The sequence below is a fragment of the Ylistrum balloti genome, unplaced genomic scaffold (assembly GCF_031769215.1).
Source record: "Ylistrum balloti isolate Yb309-2 unplaced genomic scaffold, AGI_CSIRO_Ybal_v1 Utg370824, whole genome shotgun sequence".
In the NCBI taxonomy this organism is placed as follows: Eukaryota; Metazoa; Mollusca; class Bivalvia; order Pectinida; family Pectinidae; genus Ylistrum; species Ylistrum balloti.
The window spans coordinates 163,551-184,709 of record NW_026782476.1 but is presented as its reverse complement, the minus strand read 5'-3'; the positions used below and the strand labels follow the sequence as shown (position 1 = coordinate 184,709).

The 21,159-nt window shown below is 35.4% G+C and overlaps 1 protein-coding gene across 1 annotated transcript; it reads right to left on the bottom strand.

Annotated features, from left to right (window-relative positions):
* Positions 1–8,242: 8,242 nt before the first annotated feature.
* LOC132558784 (uncharacterized) lies at positions 8,243–20,217 on the bottom strand. The gene is made up of 5 exons (XM_060223390.1): positions 19,959–20,217; positions 14,027–14,217; positions 12,744–12,904; positions 12,450–12,628; positions 8,243–8,286 (listed from the first exon to the last, which is right to left on the bottom strand). Exons 1-5 carry the CDS (start codon positions 20,152–20,154, stop codon positions 8,243–8,245), a joined length of 771 nt encoding a protein of 256 aa, XP_060079373.1. The 5' UTR covers positions 20,155–20,217.
* Positions 20,218–21,159: the final 942 nt, after the last annotated feature.

Sequence of the window (21,159 nt, the reverse complement as noted above, 5' to 3'; positions counted from 1 at the left end):
AACCCGTCAAATAACTGGAATATGAATTGTAAGATATAAATTCCGTTGAAACTATGTCAAAGAATGAGTGAATCGAGAAAACGCTGCCTTGGATTCAGTTTCAAAGTGAGTTTAAATAATTCGGTCCATCATTTTAAAAATGATTAGCTGTTTGAAATCTAAAGTATAAACAAAACACAGATTTTCTATTCTGATGTTAAATGCACATTTCAAAATATACAGAACAGGTATGTTATTGTGCCTGCCAATAAGATGTTAAATAACTTTTCTGCAGACATTTATATATAAGAACTTATTTTGCTTGATAAAGAAGAAAACCTCATCTATGCATTATGCAATCTGTCCAAAAACGAAATACTGGCTAATCATGCTTCCATATTACAATTGTTTAGATTGTCTTATCAATGATAAGGATACGGCCTCCTCCGTTTATAGTGGATTTTTTAACTTTACAAAATTTCTTATATACAGCGTTTTATTACTGACTCGTCTAGCTGTTCAGCCAAACCTTTGTCAAAACTAAAAACAATTAAACGTGTTTGATGCTAATTACATTGCCTGTAGGTTCCGTTGATGTACAAATTGTTATCATTTCCGAACGTCACATTACTCCCTGGATTGACATAGATTTACATAGTGGGTGTCTTCCGATAAAGCAGAAGTCGCGTATTCTTCCGGAACACCATGTTTTATTTTCCAAAAAGTTTTTCCAGAGGCATGAAAAAATTTATTTGTTCCTATTTTGCCCTATTTTTAAATTGTATTTCAGTTTGGATTAAGATTCTGTTCACATGTTGGCAATTCTAGTTGTTCTTGACTATTACGAAATAGGTTTATTTACAAACGGAAATAAAGCACTGGTTTATTTACTTAAAGTTAGCATTGCAATATTTTATTCTGTGACCAAGATTGAAAACAATTAAGTTAATTGTATTAGGTCACATGCTGTGCCTGCAATGTCTTTTAAAGCATTATTTGGATTATTTCGAAATTCATCGGATGTTGACTTTTGCACAATCATATCCAGTTCAATCATGTACACAAGCAGGCCATGCTTTACACGGTTCGTTCTAGTAACTGCACACTGTAATTATCTCTGCAATTGTATGTCTCTATAGGGGTTCTTTCCTCTTATTATCTACTATCATATCGATTTTAATCGGATTCTATTGGTATCAGAAAAGGGTTTTAAGTAAGCTCCCTATCTCTCATTAGTTCTCCATATGGTCTCCCAGATTATAACAACACATGAAATATGCCAAAAGATAAGATACAAAGGGAAATACTTCTATATTTTAATGAAAAACATGAAATCCTTATTAATTTACATAACATTGATTTATCCATTCCCCGCCAGGGAGTCTCATAACGTTATGAATAAACTCTTTAAAAATTCTGTATGATGACATTATCTCTGGGTACGACATCACTCCTTGTATATGTAATGTAGCTCAATTGAAAGACAGGCGTACTCTCAGTTCAGTTTAGAACGTTTACAACTATATTTTAGATATTGAGCAGAACATGTATTTCTCTATATTGGTCTTTAATCTCACTTTCTATTAGGGTGAGTCTGTTTTCACAATTAACTGCCTGTTTTGCTGGTAATTAAAAAACTTTAATGTTACCTGTGACTTATCGTTCAGTTTCCCAAGACCTTAAGAGTCCTTAAAGAAGAGACCAATTCGCTTAAACAGTCGGAAACATTTACAGCTATGACACAATTTCAGTACTGTTCTTTCTAGGTCTAATGAAGAAGATTAAATCATGCAAACTGCATTGCCTTTAGGCTGTTCAAATATGACTGAAGTCAAATTTCCAGTTTTACAGAAGATATTAGATATACACATTTCCTATATAGATAACAGCACGCTTTACATCAGAGTTGAAAAAGAGATTCTGTAAGACTGTTTACTACAGTTTACTATACCACATTTAAAAAAAAAACATTTTACATTATAATTCGTGAAAGTAGCATGGCAAAAAAATCATAACGCAATCAAAAATCGATGGAGCTAGGGAAGATATAAATGAGCGATCAGCATGGATACCATTAAAAAACACAAAACAAACAAGACTACTCCGAGTAAGCTTTTCTTGCGTCATCAACGGTATTCGCAACGAGAACCTCGATCAATGTCACATTATCAAATAAGAACCAGATGCACATTACAAAGACACGAGCCGACATTTAAAGAGCATCAGAAACACTTGTTATGTTATGATGAAATTAAGTATATCGTGTGATCATTACGACGATAACACGATCTTTTCGTAACCTTTATCTATGTACATCTCTAGAAACCCTTTGTTGTAAATGTAGCTGTTAGCTGACTGCTGATATATAACAACGAATTCAAGCTATTGGAAACAGACCCTATCAGATAAGAAGTATCAGACCAGTTGTTCCGGAAGTGGATTGTTTTATCTACATAAAAGAAGACCCCACAATTCAAGTTATGTTACGTCCCTATATGAGAACAAGGTTAACAATGACATCACTAGGCATATCTATAAGCATTAGACACGTATAACTCTATATTCATGTTTCCTAATGAGATTATTTTCACACTACCAAATAACATAATCAGCCTGCATCCCTAGAAACTCATATAGGTAGCAGTACACAGTTTCATGGTGTGGCCAAGGGCGATAATTTTGTTCATTAGATTACCCCATTATAAAGGTTCTAATCCAAATTTAAAAGATAAATCCTTGCTAAAATTGGTCTTGTGATGTTAAAGACGACAGTGTATGGATTCTTTTTTTCAGAAGAATATTTTAGCTTTGTGTTGCAGATTATTGTTTTGGCAGTCTCGAATCTCTAGCTACGCACCAAAATCTAGCTTTACAAATAGCGAAAGTTTCATCGTGTTTACATGTGGTCATGTTGCGAAGGATTACCGAGTTTGAATTTGCTGAAATGTAAGTAGTGTGTTACCATGACAGTGTTGTTGATTTTAAGACAGGTCTTCAGTCATAATTTTTCTATCAGGTTATCTTTCTACTTTTAATGTAATTGTTATGTTGTTTATAAATATATATACATATAGTGATGAATTTTTCCAAACTGCTACACCTGTAAATCTCAAACCTGACCAACAATTGCAGGAAAACTACGAATTAACCGTTTCCTGCTACCTATATAATGAACATGTTCAGTACATTTCTTCTTATCTTAAGATCAATATGTATACATTTGTATATATACACTGGACGATCATGATTTGACATCAGAAAAGCAGACTCATTTCTATTTTACGTTTTAGTTGCTGGTCATCTTAATAATGATGGACAGAATGGGATTTTGTCCATCCGGAAAATGAATCGAAAGCAGCATGCTCTCGTTTCACTTCTGTCATAATTTTGATATTGATGAGTATCTTCAAATCTAAATTTTAGATAATGGTAGCTGGTCCATGACATTTTGTGTTCTTTATGTATATTCCCCTAAGCTTGACGTCATAGGTCATCTTAAATCACTCTATGTAACCTGCTTAACACAACTAGATATCTACATAGTTGTAATCTGTTTTCTGTTACTTGTCGTTATTACACACTTGTTCAGCGGCATATGTCTGTTCAATACTATGGATTTTGAATTGAAAAAACGGCCAATCCTACTCCATGATATTGATTGTTTTTTAAATTTAAGAGCTTCATTATAATACCAGCCTCGTATGTCAATACAATTATACAATAAATAACTAGAATGTAACATTGATTATCTCAGACCGAGAAAAGGTGATAAAAATGACCATTTAAAACATTTCCTGAAATTGGCCTGAACGACTGGAGAACATCAATTTTGTTTGATTAACACTTTAGTAATGAATACAGTTTTCTGCAAACATTACATTATATACCTCTGTGCTGTAAATAACAAATGTTGTGTATGTATCGTTAAATACAGTGTATTTGTGATTTATTTACAATGAATCATAACGGTACCTAAATTATATATGACAAGGCATCCAGTAGATGAATGAAGACACCTTATGTTACAGAAATCAATAAAGAACTTATCATGTTTGTTAAATATGTTTGTACATGTAAACTATTTGTACATCAAGTATATTGCATTACCTTCTGAAATTATAAATACCCATCAAAAACAATAACACATTGACTGACGATAAGAATCTTGTGTTCTAGTCTTGTATCCAGTTAAATGTTGTAGACCAATGTGACAGCTGACTTACACACTCACGGAAGGTAATGTTGTAGACCAATGAGACAGCTGACTTACACACTCACGGAAGGTAATGTTGTAGACCAATGAGACAGCTGACTTACACACTCACGGAAGGTAATGTTGTAGACCAATGAGACAGCTGACTTACACACTCACGGAAGGTAATGTTGTAGACCAATGAGACAGCTGACTTACACACTCACGGAAGGTAATGTTGTAGACCAATGAGACAGCTGACATACACACTCACGGAAGGTAATGTTGTAGACCAATGAGACAGCTGACTTACACACTCACGGAAGGTAATGTTGTAGACCAATGAGACAGCTGACTTACACACTCACGGAAGGTAATGTTGTAGACCAATGTGACAGCTGACATACACACTCACGGAAGGTAATGTTGTAGACCAATGTGACAGCTGACTTACACACTCACGGAAGGTAATGTTGTAGACCAATGTGACAGCTGACTTACACACTCACGGAAGGTAATGTTGTAGACCAATGTGACAGCTGACATACACACTCACGGAAGGTAATGTTGTAGACCAATGTGACAGCTGACATACACACTCACGGAAGGTAATGTTGTAGACCAATGTGACAGCTGACTTACACACTCACGGAAGGTAATGTTGTAGACCAATGAGACAGCTGACATACACACTCACGGAAGGTAATGTTGTAGACCAATGAGACAGCTGACTTACACACTCATGGAAGGTAATGTTGTAGACCAATGAGACGGCTGACATACACACTCACGGAAGGTAATGTTGTAGACCAATGTTGTACACACTCACGGAAGGTAATGTTGTAGACAATGACATACACACTCACGACAGCTGACAGCTACACACTCACGGAAGGTAATGTTGTAGACCAATGTGACAGCTGACTTACACACTCACACTGACAGCTGACAACTCACGGAAGGTAATGTTGTAGACCAATGAGACAGCTGACTTACACACTCACGGAAGGTAATGTTGTAGACCAATGAGACAGCTGACTTACACACTCAGGTAATGTTGTAGACCAATGAGACAGCTGACATACACACTCACGGAAGGTAATGTTGTAGACCAATGAGATAGCTGACTTACACACTCACGGAAGGTAATGTTGTAGACCAATGAGACAGCTGACTTACATACTCACGTAAGGTAATGTTGTAGACCAATGTGACAGCTGACATACACACTCACGGAAGGTAATGTTGTAGACCAATGTGACAGCTGACATACACACTCACGGAAGGTAATGTTGTAGACCAATGAGACAGCTGACTTACACACTCACGGAAGGTAATGTTGTAGACCAATGTGACAGCTGACTTACACACTCACGGAAGGTAATGTTGTAGACCAATGAGACAGCTGACTTACACACTCACGGAAGGTAATGTTGTAGACCAATGAGACAGCTGACTTACACACTCACGGAAGGTAATGTTGAGTTTGGATTATGATTATTTTATTGGTATACAGTTTCAATCTTTAAAAGTTTCAGTTAACGTATATGTAGAGAATGTCAGTTACCAAAGAACTCTTCCTGTCAGGTATGCGACGAGTTGTTTTATATATGACATCGTCAAGTGAAATGTCAACTGTGTGGCATTCGATGTATCACGAAGGTGATTATTTAAAATGATAAATATACATATTGAACGGCTTTTAATAAATATCTTTGTTTTTTATCAAAATGACCCGCTAACCAGCTCTTTAAATTTGTCTTTATCCTCTTGCCATTCAAATGCCCATGAATGCTAAGTATAGACAGTACAATACTTATTACTTTGAGCTTGCAGTCCTTTATATACAATTGCATACCCATGTCTTGTTTAAACTTGGCATCAATGATAATAGCTGTGCAGTTGTTAATGTCTGAACGAATCTTCTAAATCAATGTTAGCACACGTGGCAATCTTAGATTAGATATGAATCTATTTTAAATCCAATTCTGAATCCATGTTATGAACGTGGTTAAGTCTATGTATATCTACACCGTTTTCAAACTAAAATGAATGTGTTTAAGGAACGTAAATAGCGTGTGATAGCAGATCGAATCTCGTTTGATTACTCTCGTATGTAATATGAGGTTAATATGAAACCTTTTGTAAAGATGAACAAGAATTGGACACCATTCTGCAAGGCTATGATTACTGCATGGTAGTAAGAAATTATGGAGAACTAGGTTCATTTGCATCCAGAAGGTGACTACTAAAGCCCTTATTGACCCTGGCGGTTGTAACTTGAAGCTGGCTTGTAAAGCCCTTGTCGGCCCTGGCGGTTGTATCCAAAAGGTGACTTGTAAAGCCCTTGTCGGCCATGGCGGTTGTATCCTGAAGGTGACTTGTAAAATCCGTATAGGCCCTGGCGGTTGTATTCTGATTACAACCTCTATGACCTTTACAGGTTTTACAACTCACCTTCTGGATACAAACGCCAAGACCATTACGGGGACTCTCCTGCTGAGTACAACGATAGGTTTTGCTAGTCTTCCTTTTGTTTGACTTAAATATATATTGCCATTGATATTATCGGTATTGTTTATTGCTGGATTTACAACAAAATACATCGATCATGCTGAATGTACATATATCTATCTACTGGCCTCATTTCAATATAAACTTATAATGTCACATGGTTTTTATCTTGTGCCATGGTGTAAGTGCGAGACATATCGCGAAGTATCTGGATGTTGTTAATTATACATTGAACATTTGGGTCATTCTGTGTTGCTTTTGCCTATATATCATTAATATATCAAAACAAGATTACAAAAATATATGAACACAATCAGAATCAAAATCCAACAAATCTATGGCAAATTATGAACATAACGAAGATTGACACGGAGACTCATGACAAAAGTACAATAAGACTAAGTTCAGATTTTCCTGGTAGAGTAAGTGTCTCCTGCTTCATCAATGACACGGCCATGTGAATCTTGACAATCCAAGCAAGTAATGTTTTGTTCTCAAAACAAGGAATACATCCTCTAAAACAACACGCAATCTTCTAACGAGCATTAAACACGAGCTTCATATCGTGAGTATTATAAATCTCCCAGAAATTACCATGACGACCATAAAAGTTCATCTTAATTTTCTACAGCCTGTGTCTCTTGAAACCCTGTGTTATGAGTTTGTTTGTCTGTTGACAACATCTTGCACGAAAATCCTTATATTCGGAACAGACCAGAATATCTAATCAACTACGATAAGTTAACACTACAGGTTGGGAATACAGGAATGTTGCTATCTAGAATGGAAAATTCACAATTTGGAAATATGAGACTGTAATTCATAGTGATTCTGTGAAGCAAGAGTTCAGCTAGATATATCCGAGGTAAAAAATACTAGATAAAAGAAACATTATTTAGCATAACACACTTATCAACAACGAATATTAGCTCATGCTATTTATTGTATGCCAACAATATAAAACAGAGAGTAACAAAGCAGCAAATCATGTGATTACATATCAGTAGTTTTGTGACAGAAGACAGAAGACAGAATCTTAAAAAAGAAACACAAATACATTTGTATATCTTAATTAGCCAATATTGTCAATAACGCCAGTTATGTTTGGGTTAGCACATAATGTGATATTACATGGTACTACGCAATACAATGTAAAAGTGGGACTATATTTGCAAACGATATTACTGTATTGTTATGTGTTCTTGACGAAATTGACTATTCTTACATCCGTTCAATGTTTCAGTTGTCTTCTATTGAATTTACTCCTTTACATCCATTAGAAATGATAAAAATTCCATTTATGATATCCTCTTCGATTCGCCATCAGGTCTATTGATTTGATCGCTTGCATAACCATTGGCTGTATTAACCAACATCTCGAGTTAAATGCATATCCTATGTCTAGGTTAATCCATAGCGTCATTTTAATATACACATAAGTCTAATTAAAACATACCGCCATGTCAATACATGTGTACACTATCTCTACTTCAAAGGATCATCTGCCTCCAGGAATCACATGCTATTTGTCCATGATCCGTGTTTCTGTAGACCCATTCAGCGTTTGATAAATATTGCTAACACGTCTGCTCTGTCATAATCTATAGGTAAAAACAGAACAAATTTAGACACAAAATGTAACAAATTTAGACACAAAGATAGAATATATGGCTAGAGTAACATCTGTTCGGTCATAGGCTTTAGGTGAAAACATAACAAATTTAGACACAAAGGTAGAATATGTAGCTAGAGTAACATCTGTTCGGTCATAGGCTACAGGTGAAAATGTAACAAATTTAGACACAAAGGTAGAATATATGGCTAGAGTAACATCTGTTCGGTCATAGGCTACAGGTGAAAATGTAACTAATTTAGATACAGAGGTAGAATATATGGCTAGAGTAACGCCTGCCAAGTCATAGGTTATAGGTAAAAATGCAAATAAATTTAGACACAAAGGTAGAATATGTAGCTAGAGTAACATCTGTTCGGTCATAGGCTACAGGTGAAAATGTAACAAATTTAGACACAAAGGTAGAATATATGGCTAGAGTAACATCTGTTCGGTCATAGACTTTAGGTGAAAATGTAACAAATTTAGACACAGAGGTAGAATATATGGCTAGAGTAACGCCTGCCAGGTCATAGGTTATAGGTAAAAATGTAACAAATTTAGACACAAATGTAGGATATGTAGCTAGAGTAACATCTGCCCGGTCATAGGCTACAGGTGAAAATGTTACAAATTTAGACATAGAGGTAGAATATATGGCTAGAGTAACACCTGCCAGGTTATAGGTAAAAATGGAACAAATTTAGACACAGAGGTAGAATATATGGTTATAGTAACATCTGCTCGGTCATAGGCTAATACCTCATAACCTATACAAAACAACACAGCTTTCACAATGCAACGGAGTGGGTAATGAATAATTTGCTACCACAGTCCACTACACACTTAATCACTTTTCATAAGTATCCATGATAAAATCACAATGGAATGCATGTGCACTGAGATGTGGTAAAACATGTTTGATAACTAACATGTAGGAAAATGGGATATTATCAATAATTTAATATCGATAATTCGATGACACATATGAACGGACCAATCTAAGATATATTATATAATAAATGCTCATTGATAATAAAGTCTTGATTATTTCTTAATTTTCAAAACTTCACACAGTTGGCAGTACGTTTTAAAGCAACTCCTTGTCGCAGAATTTAAAACATTATCTGACTGCTTTTCCTAACGTCAGTTTTAAGGGGAAAAACAGATTGGTATCATTACTGAGAGGTCGCTGATACCGAGACAAAGATGAAGAGTCAGGGTATGGGTCATTCCTTATGCTTTGTTCGAGAAGTATGTAGTAAATCAGTTATTGCACGATATCCCGTCGACGCTATAGCTGGAGTACATAGTTTGTTCGTACAAAGAGATTTACAGTTATTGTATGATTTGTCAGGACCGACTCACTGCACACTCACTATCTTTCAGCGTACTCGTTACTCGAAAGTCGTACAATAACCTATAAACACAAGGCTCGAGTCTATAGCTAGAATAGATAAATACATTTAAAGAATGTTTGGTACCATGTCACAATATGCTATCTTACGTACATGCTTATATCAATCCTTGTATGGTTCAGAGAGTACGATCTTAGCTTCGAACCAATGATAAATGTGTGATAGACTTTTTCGTTTCGCTTCAGAGGACCGTTACTGTTCCTATCTATAACGTTAATGTTGCCGTTATATAGGCTCGAAGTAGATAATTACCCATATGCTATTCAAGCGTGAAAACAGTTACATGAAATGAGATTAATCTTTTATAAACACTGTTAATATGTTCACATTTATTGATGTTCCATGAAAACGTTATTGATCCCTTGTGTAATAAAAAGTGTCGTTAAAACAGTTTAAGGTTCTCAATGTATGAATTATTCTGAGGCACGATGAATACAAAGTTGTGTTGTGGTTACACAACCAAGACATACAGGATGGTAGATGAAGAGAAATCAACGCACTTTATAATCATGACAAAAGGTAAACACTTATTCTTGGAATTTCAATGTTATCGTGCTTATTGTGTATACACCAATGGCATCAACAAATTAACGCTCATCAAACACTTCCAGCAAACATATGTCACCAATGTAACAATCAACGGCCCATTGCGGGCCCCACCAGGGACCCTTTGGTGCATGGGATACGTGTTTTCTGCATATATTAAATACATGATGTTATCCACTTGTGTATTTTGTACAATGTTTGAAATTGCAGGTGGTGGACACTGCTGGTAGACGTTAAGTCCCCGGGGTTTATCGTTACCTTCATGCCACGTTGTAATTCGTTAAAATACTGGTACAGCTTAAAACACATACATGTTGACATTGCTCTAAAATTATGTGATAAATGAAAATAAAGAAATTTGTAAAATTTTGGGGCTAGTACACCTCCCACCTAAATTTTGACTTTCTTTTAGATCACTTTAATTATACCTCAGCCGCTTCTTAGGCATTAAAATTTAGGGCCTTAGCATCAGTGACGAACTTAATTCATTGTTTGGCTTTTCTGTATCTAACTCTTAATCTATATGAAATGATTCTATTCACTTGTTGGAATACATTCGAAAGGTGTTGATGTCAATCTATTAGAAACATTAACCTTCCTTTTCATTAAGTGTAAGTACCGTGAAGAACCAAGTAAACATAGCGGTAGCTCTATTTCAAATAGAATATGCAATGAACGTATTCTTGATAATGACACTAATGAAAGATTGTTGATAGTTACGGCCTCCTGCATTTCACGTGTTTTTACCTGTTAATCATGTGCGTCTTGGTATCCTCTGCTGTATACGTAATAGCGGTGAATGAGTAAGGTTTCATTACAAACATATCTGTAGTTTAACTAAAATTGCGCAAAATAAAGTATTTGAAATTAAACGAAGGAAAAAGACGAATGAATTATTCCGTAAGTGACGGTTATGATATAATCAGAAAGTCGAAACCGAGATAGCAACACCGGAGTTACAATAACAAAGAACGCGCAGATCAAACTATATAGAATATCAATATTGAATATAGTAAAGTCATGATTGCGACCGGAAACTGAACTTGTGATATTCTAGGTATGATAAACAATGTTTGGAAAGTGAAAGAAGTTTATATTACGTGGAACATGAACATTTGTAACATTCTTTCCAAATTTTATACACTTTTGATATAATAATTGGGAAAATATAGATTCTTACGTAAAATGACATGGTACATTTTTCACATAAGTCTTCCTTCGCGATGTATTATCTTCATAACGACAGTGAATCTGCCAATCATTCAATCAGGATTGAAGATGACAGGTCCAAAAAGGAAGAAAGAGTGCATAATCAGTTTCACAAGTTCAATAGTGTGTTTGTCCAACATTTGCATTGATGCATGCTGCACATCTGCATGTACAACTGAATTGGTCAAGAAATGAAAAATGCCTGGGGTATGTTCTGTTATATGATAATGTACGCCGTAACTTGCAGAAGGATTTGGCTCGTGACGCAGACATTGATCCAATTTATCTGCTCGATAAGCGATAATTCTGGAGACACAGCAGGTCAATGATGACGTTTTAAAGTATAACATTTTTATTTATGACCTTTTATCTTATTCAACATCATAATCAATGCAGCATTTTCAAGACAAGTTTTGAAAGATATTCTTTTTTTTTTTTTTTTTTAAATTATCGACATTATACCATGCTTCAAACAAATATAGATATTTATCACATACATGTATTCTCATTATGTTTTTTTTCTATGAATTCATGAAACAAAATTGTCGTATACAATTTTCTACTGGCTACTCTCTTAAGTTAAAGTTAGGATTTCCTTTTTTCTGTTTTGTTAACGAGTTAATAATTAGCCTGTGTTACAATCACAATATATGAGATAGTTAATATTATAAACAGACATGAAAGATATGAAATCCATCGCCATGACAGGAGTAACATTACATTCATTTTGGCCGACCAATATCAAAATAGTATGTGTCGTCGATGAAGCAGAAGACATTGTCTGCAATTCTTTTATTTTTCCTAGTTTGCTCTCATTTTTAATCGATTTTCGATTTGAAGTAAGAAACTGTTGATGTTTCGGAAGTGTCTTGTGGTTAATTTTGACAATGTTTGGAGTGATATGAGAGCACTGTCTGATGTGGAACACTTGTGCACATGCTTGGATATTTCATTTGCTGTGTATTAAGATACTACTTACTGTGATTATTCCATCGTGTGATATCCTCGCCTGGAGCGAACAGGAATGCAGGTCTGTCAGATTGGATATCATAACGACAACTACAAGATTCTAAGTTAACATCTATCACTACCATCCATCCCTGATCGTTACTGCAACCCCCAAAGCTCTGATTGATGTAAAACTTCCTCCAACAAAACCTGTTCAAAACAAAGTAGAGCGGTAGATGACTTTCTTCTGACAGTAAACAAGTTTGTTGTTGTACCATTGAAACTTTTGCTAGACATTTTTCCCTATTGGATCATGTAAACTTACCCATAGATTGAGAAGTGCTCGAATAGGCGACTTTTAGACATGGTCTTCCAGCCACTGTCTATCAATCTGTTGGTCCCAAACCAGTCGATATAATTCGATCCTTTACCATCAAAGCGGATGTTTACCACTCTGACACCGGCTTTGTAGAGTTCTAGCTTAACCTGTCAATGAGAAATGTTACTAAACAAGCTCATCACTATTATTATTTAGTTTTTAAAACTTCTTGTAGTCTCATCTCTGTTCTTTTATGGAACCCGAATTAAACATTAATAGGAATGACAACACCTTAAAACGAAAGACTCAGTACGCCGGTCTTCGAATGTGTCACACTTTGTTTTCGTCCTGCACGAACTTGTTCCTGAACGTGTAGAAATCATAATCAAGCGACAAACTGCAACAATAATGTTATGATGTTAGGTATTCCATATCTCTAAATTTGTAAAATATTGTGTGTAGTTATCTTATTAATATTTGAAAAAAAAGTCTCAATAACCACTGTGGAAACAGTTATCATTCCCATAGACCCTTGTTATCACGAGTTATCTGTCCCGGTCAAAATTTTCACCAAATGTTCGATCTCGTTTAAATCGAATACTCAAATGACGCAAAGTTTTCCAACTATCCCACCGACTTCGAAATAACGTTCGACCCTATTGTATTGAACGAATCCTTATTTATTTAAAAACAACTTCGAGAAATCGTTCTTGTTAGCCTGAAGGTCCTTGCTGTGAGATGAAATAGAAATACGCGTGAAAAACCTACATGGTCGGGCAGGTGACCCCCATACCTTTTCACGTCCTTTCGATCAATTGAACCCCAAGCACCTCGGTGAGAGCGAGTTCGCTATTACTGCGCCATTCGACCATGCAAAATTAGATTAGATTAGACCAAACAATTTAGTCGACAAGAAAGTTTGTGTTACAATCTTTAGAAAATTGTAATTTGAATTTTTGGGTGATACCACATGTAAAGTGTATCATCATTTCATGACAATATGACATAGTTTCTCTCTATTTCGAATTTTGCTCCGCGTCATCAGATTTTCAAAATTAGAATGCAATGCAGTTTCATTGTTTAGCTAAATATTAAATGAATTGAAAATGTATTCACAATGTTCTGACATTATATTTTATTGCCTCAAACATTTATGTGTTCTTATCAATGTTAAATATCTTTTTGGCTATGTTGCGGCTGAAAAAAGCATAACAAAAGACCAGAAGGATAAAATAAGGATAAGGATATGAGTATTCGATAAATAATTTGCATAATTGACTACAACTTGCCTCAGAAATGTTTTCCGAATTCCACGTATTCAGGTGTTCGCTTCTATATATGGACGTACACGTGGATGATGTTGTAAGCAGACGACATCCCTCCTCTACTGGAGTCGGTGGAGGCGGCGTACCCATCCAAGCGTCTGCGGTTCTAAGGCCATTGTTAGACATGGCCCTGAAAACCATCTCCCAATCATTGTCTGCATAAAGATAATATATCTATAACAATAACCGGCCATGATTTTATAAACATCGTCAACGGGATCCCACGATAATTGGAATAATCATAAACAAGATGGTGCAGAAACACGATATAAAAAATGACATGGTTCATTAACAGCGTAAAGGAAATAACATGGTTTAAAAACACTATACTGGAAATGGCATGGTGCATTAACACCATATCAGAAATGGCTTGGTACAATAACACCATATCAGAAATGGCTTGGTGCATTAACACCATATCAGAAATGGTATGGTGCAATAACACCATATCAGAAATGGCTGGGTACAATAACACCATATCAGAAATGGCTTGGTACAATAACACCATATCAGAAATAACTTGGTGCAATAACACCATATCAGAAATGGCTGGGTACAATAACACCATATCAGAAATGGCTTGGTGCATTAACACCATATCAGAAATGGTATGGTGCAATAACACCATATCAGAAATGGCTGGGTACAATAACACCATATCAGAAATGGCTTGGTGCATTAACACCATATCAGAAATGGCTTGGTACAATAACACCATATCAGAAATGGCTTGGTGCAATAACACCATATCAGAAATGGCTGGGTACAATAACACCATATCAGAAATGGCTTGGTGCAATAACACCATATCAGAAATGGCTTGGTACAATAACACCATATCAGAAATGGCTTGGTGCATTAACACCATATCAGAAATGGTATGGTGCAATAACACCATATCAGAAATGGCTGGGTACAATAACACCATATCAGAAATGGCTTGGTGCATTAACACCATATCAGAAATGGTATGGTGCAATAACGCCATATCAGAAATGGCTTGGTACAATAACACCATGTCCGAAATGGCTTGGTGCATTAACACCATATCAGAAATGGCTTGGTGTATTAACACCATATCAGAAATGGCTTGGTGCAATAACACCATATCAAAAATGGCTTTGTGCAATAACACCATGTCAGAAATGGCTTGGTGCAATAACACCATATCAGAAATGGCTTGGTGCAATAACACCATATCAGAAATGGTTTGGTGCATTAACACCATATCAGAAATGGCTTGATACAATAACACCATATCAGAAATGGCATAGTGCATTAACACCATATCAGAAATGGCTTGGTGCATTAACACCATATCAGAAATGGCTTGGTACAATAACACCATGTCAGAAATGGCTTGGTGCATTAACACCATATCAGAAATGGCTTGGTGCAATAACACCATATCAGAAAAGGCTTGGTGCAATAACACCATATCAGAAAAGGCTTGGTGCAATAACACCATATCAGAAAAGGCTTGGTTCAATAACACCATATCAGAAATGGCTGGGTACAATAACACCATATCAGAAATGGCTTGGTGCATTAACACCATATCAGAAATGGCTTGGTGTATTAACAATATCAGAAATGGCTTGTTGCAATAACACCATATCAGAAATGGCTTGTTGCAATAACACCATATCAGAAATGGCTTGGTGCAATAACACCATATCAGAAAAGGCTTGGTGCAATAACACCATATCAGAAATGGCTTGGTGCAATAACACCATATCAGAAATGGTTTGGTGCATTAACACCATATCAGAAATGGCTTGATACAATAACACCATATCAGAAATGGCATAGTGCTTTAACACCATATCAGAAATGGCTTGGTGCATTAACACCATATCAGAAATGGCTTGGTGTATTAACACCATATCAGAAATGGCTTGTTGCAATAACACCATATCAGAAATGTCTTGTTGCAATAACACCATATCAGAAATGGCTTGGTGCAATAACACCATATCAGAAAAGGCTTGGTGCAATAACACCATATCAGAAATGGCTTGGTGCAATAACACCATATCAGAAATGGTTTGGTGCAATAACACCATATCAGAAATGGCTTGGTACAATAACACCATATCAGAAATGGCTTGGTGCATTAACACCATATCAGAAATGGCATGGTGCATTAACACCATATCAGAAATGGCATAGTGCATTAACACCATATCAGAAATGGCTTGGTGCATTAACACCATATCAGAAATGGCATAGTGCATTAACACCATATCAGAAATGGCTTGGTGCATTAACACCATATCAGAAATAGCTTGGTGCAATAACACCATATCAGAAATTGTATGGTGCAATAATACCATATCAGAAATGGTTTGGTGCATTAACACCATATCAGAAATGGTTTGGTGCAATAACACCATATCAGAAATGGCTTGGTACAATATCAGAAATGGCTTGGTGCATTAACACCATATCAGAAATGGCTTGGTGCAATAACACCATATCAGAAAAGGCTTGGTGCAATAACACCATATCAGAAAAGGCTTGGTGCAATAACACCATATCAGAAATGGTTTGGTGCATTAACACCATATCAGAAATGGTATGGTGCAATAACACCATATCAGAAATGGCATAGTGCATTAACACCATATCAGAAATGGCTTGGTGCATTAACACCATATCAGAAATGGCTTGGTGTATTAACACCATATCAGAAATGGCTTGTTGTAAAAACACCATATCAGAAATGGCTTGTTGCAATAACACCATATCAGAAATTGTATGGTGCAATAATACCATATCAGAAATGGTTTGGTGCATTAACACCATATCAGAAATGGTTTGGTGCAATAACACCATATCAGAAATGGCTTGGTACAATATCAGAAATGGCTTGGTGCATTAACACCATATCAGAAATGGCTTGGTGCAATAACACCATATCAGAAAAGGCTTGGTGCAATAACAAAATATCAGAAAAGGCTTGGTGCAATAACAAAATATCAGAAAAGGCTTGGTTCAATAACACCATATCAGAAATGGTTTGGTGCAATAACACTTTATCGGAAATAGCATGGTGAAATAACACCATATCAGAAATGGTTTGGTGCAATAACACTTTATCGGAAATAGCATGGTGAAATAACACCATATCAGAAATGGCTTGGTGCAATAACACCATATCAGAAAAGGCTTGGTGCAATAACATCATATTAAAAATGACTTCGTGTAATTAAACCATATAAGAATTTGGAATCAGAGTGTCAATATTCCCTACGTACAATGTACTTAAATTCCTTAAACCTGATATGGTGTTATTGCACCAAGCCATTAAGCCATTCCTTAAACCTTAATGTTTGGTAATACGTAGACCAAAATTTAGATATCGTCCGATTTTAATAATAAAAAACATGGGTAAGTAAGTAAGGTATCACAACAGAAACACAATGGCGGCATCTGTCTTCTTATTGGACAGGATAGCGGCCACATGGTGGCTTCTGATTGGCTAATCTTTACGAGATAATTGGTGTATGTGTATTATTGAGATCAGGTACACAATGTTGTCCTTTTTCTGATTTATAAAAATGACTGCCGAGAGAAAGTTTTGATTGAAATTTACATACTGTCCAATTTTGATGAACATCGTACATAGATGTTGTACTTACTACACGACAAACACAATGATAATGCCATTGTTCTTATTGGACAAAATTGATGCCCTACACAGACGACAAATGTGGTGAAATCCAATATTGTTCTATTTTTATCACATTTTGTTTCAATTTTAATTTAACACTGTGTGCATCAATCACGACTACGGTTGTGTTTGAGAGACATATGTAACGGTTCCATCTATAACTCTTACTTATTATACTGCATTACTTTTATATACTACAGGAGGTAATTTAAAAGACAATCGTGTACAATTCTTTCCTCTAGCAATTAGCTGTCTATATTTTCAAATGTGTTTATTTATTTATTTATTATTTTTTTTTTTTTTTGTAATAAATAACCTATTTGATATTTCCCGTTTCCAACTATTTGGAACTAACGATAGATGTTAAATAACCGACTATGACGTACTGTAATTATTCAATCACTGACAATATATTTGTGCCGTCACTTGGAGTGAGTAGGTCAGTAATAAAGCTGTGTCACAATTAATTTGACGTATGCTGTACGTTTCAACTGAAAATGTTTAGTACCATACACAAACATAAGCTATGTACAATGTCATTATTTGACCTTTCTGTATCTAATTCTGTATCGAAGTATGCTTCTTTCTTGTGTCATTTGTATAATTCTCCTAGGTCTGTCACTGATGTTAAGGGTCTGATTTATTTTATTTTAAGAGCCGAATAATGAAAATCAAAATTCATCGCAGAAATTTTAAAATATGGAATGTGGGATTCACCAACCCGATATTACAGTACATTTCGTAAATTGTAGAAAAATTAAATAGCACTTTTCAATGATTTAGATTTAGATGCAGTATAGCCAAACAATGAATCATACTGCATCATACTGCTCTTTCGTCCATCTAGTACTTGTCAGTGATGCCAAGGGCCTTACTGTTGAAGCCTAGGAGGCGTCTGAGGAAATTCCAAAGTAAACGAAAGAAACGTCAAAATATGTTCGGGGAGGTGCAGAAGCCCCAAAATTGAATAAATTTCGTTACTTTCATTAATTAAATGATTTTAAAACAACTTCAGGTACATATATATTCTGAATCGTGCCACTCTTCGGATGAATTAAAATGTGCCATACAGACTTTATTTTATTTAATATTTAAAGTCCACTATCAGTGTTTACCACACATTACAAAAACCTACGCCTGTCTCTATTGAGACAAAGATCCATCAGCAATTATTTCTTAAACACACAATCAATATGTATGTAACCAAGACACCAAGGTTTGAATTATTGACAACTATATGCTAGGATAACTTAGACTTTTTCCTAACCAAGCGCTCTGTTCAATCAACTTAAGATGTGATCACTATTTCAACGCCGATATGAAGAAAGAATATGCCAATGAGTGGCAATTCAAATTTTAACTTAATGTCGAGCTAACTCGTGACATCAAGTCACCGTCAGTTTTGTTACGTACATCATTAAGACTGAGCAGCTAAGATTAACAAAATGAAAATTTGAACTTCATAATACATAGCATTACAATAACATGCCATTCTTCGAATGAATTAAAACGTGCCGTATAAATTACGGCATCCCGTGTGGACTCTAAGTCCACCATCAGTGTCTACCATCTGCTATCTCAAGACAACGAAACTGTACATTGTGTACTAGTAATATTACGCTGTTCTTGTCTTTACATCTGTGAAGGAAAATGGCAGTTTGTGCTTCAAATTCCTTCGGCTAATTCATCTAACTGAGGATTATGTCACTGAGTGGCAACGATTTATCTGTAAAACAATCGTCTGACTTCCCCATTGTGCACTTTCTATATCTCGATAGTTACATTTATTCACCACTTTATTTGCCAACATATTACAGTAAATCCAATAGTCAAGAACCACTGAGTGGATTCTTTCTTTTGTAAGCACTTGATATTTATATCTGACTGAAATGATATATTTAATGAATAAACACCCGACTAATGTTTATAAATGTTCGAATAATACCCTGCGACATCAGAACTACCAATATCATTACCACCAAAGGACGCACAACAACATGGAAGTCTAGAACTATCTTTTTTATGTTAGATAAAATATAATACATGAGTAATATAGAAGAATGTTTGAAGACATTCTTTTCGTATACCATTTAAATTATGTAGATACTATACACATGTAATATTCTTATGTCGAGGCTATTTGCCCAGACTTGTGACACACTATATATACATCGATATCATTCTTATTGTCTTATTGTCTGATGTTTCTATATACTTGACCTTTCTGTAGGAAGTAGATTGCCCAGTCTTGTACTTCCTGTACTATCACCGGGTTGGTGTAGGGGGAGTCTGTATTCAGTTGACACTCCTCATTCTGGCTGTGGTAGTTGATAGACAAACAAGATGTCTGGAGACACATGTCTGCACATTTTATTCTTGATATTTTAGATATAGAACTGAAAGCACCTGATAACATATATCCATCTATACGAATGAATTTTCCGTTGGAAACACAATATATACCAACAATATTTGAAATTATCACAGAAATTCTAAGTAAAACGCTCATGTCTCTGACCCCTCGTGAAAGATCCCAGCATTACAAAAACGATGCCTGTCTCTATTGAGACAAAGATCCATCAGCAATTATTCCTTAAACACACAATCAATATGTATTTAACCAAGACACCAAGGTTTGAATTATTGACAACGATATGCTAGGATAACTTAGACTTTTTCCTTACCAAGCGCTCTGTCCAATCGACTTAAGATGTGATCACTATTTCAACGCCGATATGAAGGAAGAATATGCTAATGAGTGGCAATTCAAATTTTAACTTAATGTCGAGTTAACTCGTGACATCGAGTCACCGGCAGTTTTGTTACGTATATCATTAAGACTGAGCAGCTAAGATAAACAAAATGAAAATTGGAACTTAATAATACATAGCATTACAATAATGCAGAAAAGACACAAGACATCGGAATTGCATTGTCTCTATAGAAACCTATGGTTGCTAGGTAGTTAGTTGTTTAAGGTTTTGTTTGGTTAATTGTTACTATAAATCCTATTAACAGCCGGGGTCATTTAAGGTCGTGCCAGGTTGGTTGACTTATATGAAAATTACAAAATTTATTATGTTATGGGTTTGTAGCACTTCCCAGTGTAGATTTTGACTTTTCATTCGATTACTTAAGATTTTCTTCAGTCGAAACTTTGGGTTCAATATCCTAGAAGGACAAAACAGCGGTAAGATGCAGTTTAAATCATGGTATGGCTCAACTGTATCTTACTCTAATTCATGAAAAGTTGCTATACATTTGTGTGTCTGTTGTACAATGTCTAATGTATTAAAAGGTTACCTTTCAATTGTGTGTCTTTTGTACAACCCTAGATTATTAAAAGGCTGCTGTTCACTTGTGTGGCTGTTGTACAATGTATAATATATTAAAAGTTTACTATTTAATTGTGTCTTTTGTA